At 39.6% G+C, this 12,506-nt stretch overlaps 1 protein-coding gene across 1 annotated transcript in view; it reads right to left on the bottom strand.

The window, feature by feature from the left end:
- Window positions 1–12,506, bottom strand: part of RRP15 (ribosomal RNA processing 15 homolog) — a 28,335-nt gene that overhangs the window by 6,807 nt on the left and 9,022 nt on the right. Inside the window, exons 4-5 of the mRNA XM_009276852.1 lie at window positions 10,609–10,706; window positions 9,559–9,760 (exon numbers count right to left, since the gene is read on the bottom strand). Coding sequence (XP_009275127.1) covers window positions 9,559–9,760; window positions 10,609–10,706 — 300 coding nt within the window. The remainder of the gene's footprint in view (window positions 1–9,558; window positions 9,761–10,608; window positions 10,707–12,506) is intronic.

The raw sequence follows: 12,506 nt of genomic DNA, 5'->3' as shown, positions 1-12,506 counted from the left end.
AAACTCATCAAATAAAAACTCACCCAAAAATAAGCCTCACCTAGTAAAACAATCTTACCGTTAAGTTACAACACAGGTATGAACTGTTACCTGTACCCATACTAACAATTCCCCTTGTAGAATATATTCTGTAGTTTTTAACTCACGTTCTGTAAAAGACAAGGCAGAATGACAATGTTGTGAATATCAAGTAATTACATCACTGTCTTTCCAACTGTCAGGCCAAAGCACTCCACTGACATAAAAAAAGAAAAAAGGTCCATAAGTAAGCATTTTTAAGTAGGTACCAAATAAAAATTAGCTCAAAGTAGACTGCAAATTATTACAGAGAAGACACCTGGAAAGAGAGAAATAACACATTCCCTGTATTAGGTTATCATGCAACACATCAGGACAGAAAGTTTCCAAACAGTACACTTTTTCAGTATGCCAGCACTGCTCGTTTTCAGTCATGTTTGTTTTTTCCTCCTGTAAAAACAAAACTGCTTTGTCATCACCATCTATACGCTTTTACCTTCACATCTGCAGTGCCTGTTTATCAGCAGTTATACTACTGACAGCGAAATTACTGCCTACCATACTGGCCACTACTATCTCCGTATTCACCTGTTACTCCTACCCTTTCTTCATCTGAAAGTCTCCACACATCTTTCATGTTTTATCTACTTGAACGATAGGATTCTTAGAGCAAAGACTGCACAGCACCTAGATCAATTAATTCTTGACATAAAGACCCAATGAGTACTGTGGTTGAAAACAACACATGATCAAGACTTTTGTATTTAAAGCAACACGTTATACTTTCACTGCTTATCAGACAAAAATTTGTATAGCAAGTAATGGTATTCAGAGTAGTTGAATCATAACTCTGACTTGGAAAAGACAATGCTATCCGTCAGAAAGAATAGCTTTCACGCTAGCTAATCATGAGCCTCAGGTAACCAGTCTGCAAAATATTGTTCATTTTGTACCAAAAAGCGTATTGGTTAATTCCCAAGAACAAACTTATACGGATGACTCCTTAACAGCTTCCATCACTATTACTCAAAGGAAAATAATGAACCGTGAATTTTTCTGTTTGGATGGGATTCAAAATAAAGGAAAAAAGAACTTTTCTAGATACTTAGCATTTCAACCGTGAAAGAAATGGCACACAACTTCTCACAAGTGATAAAAAAAGGCTTCTATCTGTCAGCTGGTCCTACGTTTCTTAATGTGTATTTGCTGCAGTAACGAAGACATGACGGAGTTTAAGGATCAGCCTAAACGCTACCCAGATCCACAACACCCTTGCTGCAAGCTGCATAGTTCCCGAACCATCGAGCTGTATCTGGAAAATATGCAGGTACAGCAAGAGTGCCTAGTAAAAAGCATCCGGTCAAGACTAAGGCCTTCAATGTGCTATCCCTCAGAAGTCAAGTACTAATGTCTTTCAACAGTCTACTTTAGACAAACATTTTCAAGTCACAACAGATTTTTCTCAGATGTCACCCATTTATGCAAGACACTTATGCACTATCTCAGCTGGGTACCTAAAATTTTCTGCAGGTTTTTATAAAAGCTTGTCCGTTGGCACAGTAAGGAAACACAGCTGTTTGGAGTGGGTTTTGATCCTTTTTTTAGAATAAATTAGCAGCTTGCAGATTTTTGAATAATCTGAATGTGACTCAGATTATTTCCTACAAATGATGCTGAAATCATCCGCTGTTTTTCATTATGATTCAGCAAGAGGCATAACAGAGTGAGTCCCAAAAGGTTGTCTGAAACAACAAAGGCTACAGTAATGACCAAGTCCTTCACTTCCAGCACTTAAGAAATCATCTCAGAGAGTAGCTGATGAGGAAGAAGTGGGGCTAATAAAAAGCCTCCTCTTCCTGACTCAGGATTTCCACTTACGTTTGAGTCCCGAAACAAGTATAGGGATCCAAAAAACTATGAGGCAGAAGGGGGAGAAAAAAAAACCACAGAGAACTAGCTTTTGTGTATTTTTATTACTAAATATGAAATACTGAAGTTTTTATGACTACTAAGCAGCTTGTCTGGCTAAACCTCCCTACCCTCATTGCCCCTGCTTTTATTTAAATGGCTTTTGCAACATATCCTAAATGTTTGCAAATCCAAGTTTCTTTGACTTTATATTCCTGTAATTTCCCTCACACCATCGTAGGCGAGTGGCAAACTCATTAAGGAACAGACTATACCCCTCAACACTCCCAGGCTGCTTTCTAAAAGCAGTTTAAACCTGAAGAGGGAATATGTAAACTGCCCGTGATCCCAATCCCTTATCTTAACCATCTGGCTACCCTTTCTCTGCATTTCTGACCCTTCCACCTCCTTCGATGCTTCTGTATAGGTTTTCCCAATGCCTGCAGATGGGGAAGAAATGAAACAGACCACATGCAGAACACTGTCCAGGGTTCAGCAATAAACTGAAAAGAGGTCAAATCTTTACAAGAAGACAGCTTTAGTATCATTTGTAATAATAGTAGGTTTAAAAAAAAAAAAAAAAAGGATATTTTCTAAGCTTTCAGTAAATTTCAGAAACACTCATTAACAACTGGCCAGATTTTCCCATAGGGAAAAAAAAACCCTGAATTCAGCAACCCTCTAACCATTGGAAGCTGGAATCAGTTTGACCCACCATTCCTGAAGTCTACCAAGATAAACAGATGAGTAGGTGCCTACAGAGGTCATTTATAATACACATCTGCTAGTTCAACACTCTGGAAATCAGAACATTTTATACCTTAATAAAACTTCAAAGTAAGGGAATCACTTTTCAAGATAATTTCCAATAGAAAATGCTTAGATGGGGGAAACAAATTGGTTCAGATAGACAAGCTCCACCCAATCTTTCTTACTTCCAGAGAACATTTTTTTTATAAAACTTTATGAAATGTTTAGATATATTTTTCTCTGAGTACACTGCCCTGCCTATGAGAGTTACGAACAATGCCAAAAGTGGAGAGCTGCTTTTATAAGGCTTCCAACTCAATTTACCAGATAAAAGTCCAATAGGATTTGATTTTTTGTGCTTCGTATACTTACAGGAAGATCAAAAGAAGATGTATACCACAAGCTTTTCAAATGTGGTTGTTTTAGACATAGTTTTACTGAAAAAAGCCTTGCAACATCATCTGGGAAAACACCATCATAGCATCCTGTACACCAATAATCAAATAGCAAGGCAAGTTAGTCTCAAATATGACAGATGGGGCTGTCTCAACATTGCCTGACATTTCAATCACAAGTCCCTGTTTATATTCACTTACAAAATTTGCCAAACTTCAGCTGCTTCAGGCTGAAGGCTTTCGCGATGTTTCAACTAAAATCACTTCAGCCCTTTTCACAGAAAGATGAACTTAAAGCATTTTGTCTACAGCTCTAAGGAGGAAAGAGAGAGACATTTCTTACAGGCATCCATTAAAACCTTGCATCATTCATTCTTTTTGAACTTCAAAATCAGTTAAGGATGTATTTTGGAGCTGGGAACTGTCTTTCGCTATCTCCATGAACATCTTCCCAGATCTGGCCAAGTTATAAACATCTGGAGGACTGCCCTCCCCAAACCTGAGGTCAGCACCTCAGTAGATACGATAGGTATTTAGTATCCAAATTCTCTGAAAAAATCTGTCCTCACTGATCACAGACTATCTGCATCTTACAAGACAGCATTAAACTGGACCGTGCGTGACTCATGATGACAAACAGGGAACTGGTCTTTCTGTGCGAGCAGTTGTCAGGGCTGCTCTCGCATTACGCACCAGGACGCCGGGGCTGCGTGCTTGGCCCTCAAGTGCAGGGGGAAAGAACCTGTCAGGAACATAAAACACGAAGAGGATGAAAAAAAGAGGTTGATGGAAACAGAGTGCAAAAATCACAATCTTTTTCCCTTCCTGACCTCTGATCAAGTATCTGAAAAAGAGAGCAGAAAGGGAAATCTGAGGATAAAACCACAGGAGAAAGGGTGAACCTAGTGAAATATACCCATCACATGGCCCTTAATCCTCTTATCTGGAGTTGAGCTCCCAGTGTCAAGTTCTTGACATCTATCAATCAAATACACATTTAAATATTGACAAAAACCTACATTCCCATGTTAACACAGATGTGTATTACCAGCTATGGCAACAGACAGGGAACTGAGCTTGTACATCTTAAAAACCTAACCTTGCTGATGACCCGAACTAGGTAAGTCAATACATCTTCCTGTAAACAGATTTAAAGTAAAAATACCACCATCAAGCAACTTCTAATATTGCACAACCCTTTACCTTAAGGAACATAAGGAATTTAGGATACAGCAAACTGGTGACAGGCTGCACTGTATTTATCCCTAAGGATAAAAATTAGAATACAGCATACAATTAGGTAGTCAGCAACCTTTAGTACAAAACCAAAAAACTACATTAAAAGCATCAGCTCCAAACATATACAAGGTGACCTTCAAGAAAGTGTACACACATTTGGGAAAAACAGATACAAATGCACGATTTATAAAAGAATCCAAATTAAAAGTTTCTGTGCGTGTGATGGGAAGGCATTTATTAAAATGGGGAGAACAGATCTACTCTGGCTGCAGCTGAACTAAATGAATACTTGGCTGCCCCCTCAAATCTGCTGGAATACATGCACGCCTGGTTACTCCTTCAATTAGTTCTGTAAAACCAGCACACAACAGCTGTAGTAATAAACTTCTGCTACTCTGCAATGTCATTATCACCTAAGAAAAAAAGTTTCCTTTTAAGATTAAAAGAGGTGTTGATACACCTTACCAAATTTCTAGAAGTCGTCTACGCCTTTATCCATACTTCAGAAAGAAACTATTTCCTACAACTGGTTGAAGCAATTGTTCAGACTACTGTCCCTCCAAACAGGTATATGGATGAAAATAATCTCCCCCCCCCTCCCCCCATTTCTGCACTGTGGAAACAAGCAGAACAACATGCCAATGGCCAGTACTTATGCAGCTGTAAGAAAAAGAAGGCAGTCACTCTCACAGGTTTTACACAGATCTAACTTTCAAGCTGGAAAGCACATTTATATCCTCATCTAACTTGAAAATGAAAGCTTCCATGCCACTTCTTGCGTCCTAGCAAGAACAGCAGGCAAAGTTGAACTGTAGTACTCCTCCTGCCCTTGAACAATCTTCAAACTACTGCTTAAAATTAAAATATTTATAAATATTAAAAGTGTTATGAACAAAAGAAAAATCTATAGCAAACCTGACTCTAATCACTGTGTTTACAAATTACTTACCAAACACTAGGAGCATGTATAAAATGCCTTCAGGTAGAAGGAACTTTTCTGGAAAAGCATTTTATTGCAAGTCCCATATGAGCAATAGCACTTGTATTCTCCGCTCATCTTCCTTCCCATCAATAAGTTATTTTAGAATAGGTACTATTTTGATACCAATACACCAATTTTTTCCAGATGCCATCACAACACAGGAAGCAAACTGTACCTCCAAGTCATGTAAAAAAATTACCCTGCAGAATTTGGATCATGGTTACTGAAGTAGACCAGGAAATCCTGCTCTCACTTCCACCACTGAAATGCTCTGCAACAGATCTGGTGTAAGAAAACTTACGAGTTGAAGCAAACATAAGTGATTCAGAAAACCCTGCTACAAAGGCCTAATTCAAAATTAAAGGTTGATGACTGCAGGTTATGCTTGTCACAAAGAACATTTGTAACTTTCATGCCAGTTATTTATATGTCACTAGAAAATGTTTTACCACCTAGTAACACTTTACAGGGAATAGCACAAATGACAAGCGAAAAGTTAAGACGAGAGCTTCTGGTACAGAACGACCCTGTTGTAACTGACATGCAGCAAGGGAGAAGAGTTGAGGCTGCTCCGGGAATGTTAACTCTGCATCTCTTTGTTCTCCTACAATTAAGACATTTCTTACGTATCTGTGCAGCCCTAAGAGATCAGAAATTTCACTCAACCCTGGAAGCAAAGGTACTTCCCTAACCCACAATCCCAAGAGCACCCAGAAATTTCTTAAAGACCTAAAGAAAACAACCTGCCACTACCTACATCTGTATCTCTTCTATAGACATAAAGATGACCTCAGCCTCTAGGGCTGGAAAGACAGCATCTCTGATATGTACCTCTTTTAAACCTGTAGTATCTTACAGGTGGGAAGCTGCAAGATACAACCAACACATACCGAAATGAAAACCTGGTCGGTAAGGATTGTGTTGAACAAGATTGAACGCTCTCGTATCTCCCAATAAATGCTTCCCAAAAAAAACCACCCCAAAACTTAAAAACAACAAACAAGCAGGATTTTTTAAAAAAAGAAAATTACTACATCTTTCTCCCACGTTGCAAGGCTTTCAGATAAGGTGGTGAGGGGAGGGAAATTAGATGATCTTACCCAGAGGCAAGCATCATGTACAGTACCTCGGAAAAAAACAGGAAAAAATATTACACAAGTCAGCTGGCTCAGCAAGGATTAAGAAATACCTTGATAAACAGCTAATGATATGAAAGGCAAAGCTTTTGGCTCCAGCTCAGAGGAGTAATTACTCCCATCTGGGCACACAAAACCCCAAGAAGGGCTACAGTTTCACATGGCACAGGAAAATCTTCACAGCCTTACAGTCTTTCTTTCATAGCTACACTGGGTGGGTGTACACCAAGTAGTATTTAGGCCAGTGGCTAAAAGTATACAAGACTATAAACAACGTTCTCACAGGGCACAGGTTACCTGTCCTTCTCATCAATGCACGAAGCTGATGGAAATAGAGAACAAGCTTTTTTAAGTGGTTGTGCTACTGTGAAATCCCACTGCTACAGATGGGCCTTTACAGAGCATTTAATTTCTTTTTCTCACGCATACACATACCTGACTAGTCAACCACAACAGAGCTTTATAAGAGGTTTCTTCAACAACCCGACATTTGGAAGAAACCACCAAACTTCCAAAGATATGGCAGCAAATCTTTCATTCAAAAACCACTGCAGAGTAAGAAAAAGCATTTGCCCATTCTCACAAATATAGTCAAGTCTCCTTTTGTAGCACAAGACTTGAGTCAAGAAAGGTTTGCTTTCACTGGGAGAACTTTATTCTGCTGTTTTTCTTGCTGACTGCTTGTTTTATGTGGGTGGGGTAGTGTTTTTATTGTTCTGGACTGCATTTTAATTGATGGCAGAGTGCCTGGAGTTTGGGATTGGCATCTTTTCCATTGTTTTTGTTGAGATAAATGTATTTCCCCCCTCTTTTTTAAAAGTGAAATACACGCCATACTCTCACTTGCTAAAAACAAAGCAGGCTGCTACAAAAAACCCAACAAAAACCACCCCAAAAAACCCACAAAACAAACAAACAAAAGCTTTCAGATGGCACAAACAATCTACCAAACTCCTGCTGCAAGGAATTCGCCATCCAAAAGCCTCATCCCTGCTTACTACCCCCTGAAAAACCCTCAAACACCAAGAAGCAGAGCTATGACAGTGGAGGCCAGCAGTACTGTTCAGTGGCTAAATGTTTGTGTAATTCTGAGGAGGAGACTGAAGATCAGATTTTGGCCTCAACCTCAAGCATCAACAACTATGAGGATGGGAGCCTGCTAAATGGGTAAGATATGGTCTCAAGAGAAAATAAGGCAGATTAGGAACAGCTTGAAAAGGAGTTTTTAAAGAGTTTGGTTCAGTACTGAATGGAGAGTCACTGAAGCAAAGCAACAAGGGAGGGAGGGAAGGGGTGGTCTATCCAGACAGACATGGCTATTCAAAAAAAACCAACTAAAAAACCCAACGCCCCTCCCCAAACAAAAACACAAACCTACAAGTATAGCCTTATATTAATGAAAAACCCCCAAATCTGAAGGTTTTGTTCACAAGCAATGTGAAAGCAGCACCTATATCAATACTCAAAACTGACACTAATCAGCCAGCATCTAAAGCATCTCCAGAGCACTTTAATGGAAATATGCTCTTACCGATGCTGCCAAAATAAGACTTTTTTTTATAGTATAGAAACATTTGCAATCGATGTTTTCTGACCTAGTAACTAAGAAAATTGCCCTGCTACAATCTGACACAAAGAAAAAAAGGTCTTAGTTTTTGCTCAGCTATTGATTCAATGCCTACTACAACAGTAGTTGGCACTGCTATCACTCCAATGTTCTTCTGCTATTCCAGGGGAGAAATAAAAAAGAAGGGAAAAAAAAAACAAACAAAAAAACCAAACCACACACACGCACGGCCCCCCACCCAAACAAGCAAGCTGGAATTATTTAAGGAGAAATAAAGTGTCAGCACCAAGCTAAATTGTTCTCATTATCCAAAGAATTTAAAAAATACTTTAATATTACACTTGCATGAAAATTGTATGAGCTCTTCATGCCAGGCAGTGTTTCAGCATGCTCCCCAAGTGAACACAAACAAAAAACATATGACAAACTGTTGTCTCCCAACTGATTAAAGTATTTCTTCCTGGCGCAGGAAAGCACTTAGTTAACTGCTGTGAGTCTGGGCCAACAGAAGTATTCCACCCACTACCAAGCACAAAGTTCAAACCTGAACACAAATACGCTTCAAAAACGTGCAGCTTCTGAAATACGAGAAAGAGTACGTCTGAGCAACTTGTTTTCAACATTGAGCTATTTGGTGAGTTGAAAGAACCGGTAAAGAGTTGGACAAGTCCAGCTACACCGTGTCTTTCTTGAGCACGTTTGGAAAAAGTGGAATGTGTTAAAATACTTCTTTCCAAAACATCGTAACGGCAATATAGCCACATCAGCCTAACACAGAGAGAATTAGGGAAAGAAAAGCCTACATATAATGTTTAATATGTCTCAGTTTCTTTCTGTTGCAGTATTCACTTGTATGGCAAAGCCCTTCAGTTCCAGATACCATAATCATCCAGAGCAAGTGAGTTTGAAATGCTCAAAACTGTGGATATACACAAGTAATACAGTCTCGGCAATATAGCCACATCAGCCTAACACAGAGAGAATTAGGGAAAGAAAAGCCTACATATAATGTTTAATATGTCTCAGTTTCTTTCTGTTGCAGTATTCACTTGTATGGCAAAGCCCTTCAGTTCCAGATACCATAATCATCCAGAGCAAGTGAGTTTGAAATGCTCAAAACTGTGGATATACACAAGTAGTACAGTCCAATACACCATGTAAGATGAACAGCCCCCATGCCTTTAACAATTTTAAAGAGCTGATAACTACTATTGGCCAAATTCCAAATGTCACAACCCACTAAAATCTAGCAGTTTGTTCCATGGTTGGTGCAAAATCCAAGATAAAATCCAATTTTTCATATTCTTTTTTTAGACACAGCTAAAACAATTTATTTGTACGCAAGGCTTGATGCCTTACCAGAAGAGCTTCCAGTGGTTTGTACCTTGACACTCAAAAAAACAGGGAAAACAGGCTAAGAGCTACTTGCTCCCTTCCTAAGTAGTCTCAAAAAAACCCCAGGCACTTGGATCACAGCTGTTCTGAAGAGCAGGCACATTAACGGACAGTAATTATACTGTGACGGTATCTTGTATACATTTTTTTCTCCCAGATGAAGCCTACCTGTTTACTTTTTGCAGCCTTCCCAGCAGGATTCTTGCTTCCTTTAGCACTCTCCATGTTTCTTAAAACATTGATGAAATCTTTCTTTGAAACAGATGACAGCAGTTTAGCACGCTGCCTGTCAGAGCTCCCAGCTTTCTTCACCTTCTCATCAACGTTCTTTTGGTGCGTCCTGACAGCATTAAATAATTGTACAACACCTCTGGGATGGGGAAAAAAAAACAACAACAAAACAAAGTTTTTAACTCAAGTTCCCTTTATAGAAATGAACCCTCTACCAAAGCAACTCATCAGTGCAGATGCTGGATGGCTTCTAGCTCCCCAAAATGGTTACTTAGAACCTCAATTCAATTAAGAAGTAACATTTACTACAACATAAGAGACTTACAATTTTCACTCTTCCTTCACACTTATTGGTAGAAACCAGTAAGAAACAAATCCACAAATAACTATTCAGACCCCGAAGTAAGCACGGTAACATAGCATTGAAATCAGTGCAAGAGCATGTTTCATCCCCAGAAGCATGTTACTCGTCCTACAATCAGCTATTAAATTCCTCAGGCCAGATCTTCAGAGCAGCTGAAGTAGGGGGACAAGGCAGAGGAATGAGTAAGGAGACAGATACAGACAGCACATCAAGGTGTTCAACTAGTTCTGCGACACCAAACTACTGCAACACAGAACAGGCAACTGAACTTAACAGCTGTGGATCTGGTGAATCCTCTGCGAAGAAGGAAAAGCAGAGTAGTAGAAACAACTGTTCTGCATTTTTAAAGCATTAACAAAATGAGGGGATCCAACAAAGCACTTTGTTAAGCAAACATTACATTCTCATCTAAATTTTTACTCTTTCATAAAGCTTCCGAAATCTTTTGTTGAACTTGATACTGTACAATGCAGACCTGCATATAAATCACTCAGCTCCTGCTAGTCACTTCTTAAGAGTTCAACCTGATTGGAAACAGATTACCTGTGCAGGCCTTTTCTTCCCCTTTTCCTCCTCTTTTTGATATACATGTATTTAAGGAAAGCATTCAGAAAAACTCTTACCTCGTGGCAATTCTCTGAAGATTTCTTTCCCTGTCTCGGTCTTTGACAACATCTGGCTTCACTCGGCACATCATTTCCCACTCCCGCTTTTTATCGAGCTGCGTTATAAATATTGTTACGTGAAACAACATGGAGCATTTGAGAAAGCAGCATACTCTGGTAGAGTATGTAGCAGGAGGAAAGAAAAAGATAAATCAACAAAGCTCAGTTTGGTTTGAGGGTAAGGGGAGCTCCATTATGGGGCTGGACAAGGGGTCTGAGGCAAGTCTCTTGCATTGACACACCAGGGGCCACAGACAAATCTCAGAGAGTCACTTGCCTTCTGTAGCAAACACTAGAAAAGAATCACACTAGAGTGATGTCTCTGGCTCAAGACAAGCAAAAGGAGGGTAGAAAAACTCAGAATGCTTTCACACTGACTGCTACAGACAAGGAAATTATTCGAAGACGGCTTTCAACTCCAAGACTTCACAAGCTGATCACACAGAAATTTATACATAATAAAATCCTGGGTCTGTCAAGACAGGCATGTCACATTTTGAGCCTTGGGCATTTGACTTCCCCCACTGAATTAATCACGGTACAGCTTTGTGACTGTCAGTGCTGCATGGCAAAGACTACTACACCAGGAAGAGCACCAAATGCCCACTGGAGAACAACAACTGTGTACAACACTGATTTGTGTCTTTTTTTTTTTGAGGCTCTCTGTTTCAAACAAAACTCGGTACAGCTTTGTGACTGTCAGTGCTGCATGGCAAAGACTACTACACCAGGAAGAGCACCAAATGCCCACTGGAGAACAACAACTGTGTACAACACTGATTTGTGTCTTTTTTTTTTTTGAGGCTCTCTGTTTCAAAACCAAACTCATCCACTTACCCGTTACCAGGGGCCACAACACCACCAGCTTAATTTCTGCTACAATAGGAGAACACTGTATTTCCCCAGCCTCTGCTTCAGGAGTAAGGTAGTGAAGTTTCCCCCCCCGCCCCCTTTTAACAATTTAACAGCGTTCTAGGCCTGGTGATGTTGCATTAAGTCTGTTTTATGCCAGAAGCCTTTCATGGAATTTCAGAGTCCTTATCTTTATAATTCCAGGCCAACTACTATGAATTTGAGCTTATGATCATGTTTTGGCCTTTTATCAAAAGAGCTGCCCTATTCTAGCTTCCATCAGCAAGCAATTAATAGAAGGCAGACTGTTCTCAAGTTTTTCTAAGGGCAAACAAGTCAGTTTGGGGACCTGCAGCCCACCTCTGCTTTGCAGTACTCCCACACATTTACTGGATGAGAACAGGTATTTAGGACAACCGTAACTGAGCAGATGCCGTACTGAAGCTCTCTGTATTTAAAAGGCAGGCCACGGCCTAACCACAGCATGTCTCAGACTGTCAGGTGGATAACCTGATTATCCCACTGAAACAAAACTGGTAAGATGAGATATTAGAATTATTAATGTATTTTTAGCCTGAAGGCAAATCAATCACAGCCTGGAATTAGAAGTTCCACTACAGACACACAAACAAATGACTTAATTGCCAACACAGCTTTGTTTTCTTCGTAACAGTTTCAGAACCAGAAGCAATTTAGGGCACGGACACTGTAATACAAAACTCCTACCAAGAAAATCATGGAGGGGAGCAAACAATGATTCATAACCACATCAATGATTACTGCAATCTCAACCTAGAGGTCTTTGATTTTGGAAGTCACAGAAGAATTTAAATGAAAGCAGTTTTCTTCTCTTTCTCCCTTTCACTTTTGATGAGAGAGAACTATTTCAACTTGCAATGCCGACAAAGTGAATTATACCCCAAATTTACAACAGCAATTAAAAAACTAAGCTTAAGGGAGCTGCTTTCCCCCCCTCAACAAAAAAAAAAAACCACCTTAAGCTG

This window comes from Aptenodytes forsteri, unplaced genomic scaffold, assembly GCF_000699145.1.
Source record: "Aptenodytes forsteri isolate BGI_AS27 unplaced genomic scaffold, ASM69914v1 Scaffold465, whole genome shotgun sequence".
NCBI lineage: Eukaryota > Metazoa > Chordata > Aves > Sphenisciformes > Spheniscidae > Aptenodytes > Aptenodytes forsteri.
Note: the sequence above shows the minus strand (reverse complement) of the source record. Positions and strands in the feature narration are given on the sequence as shown.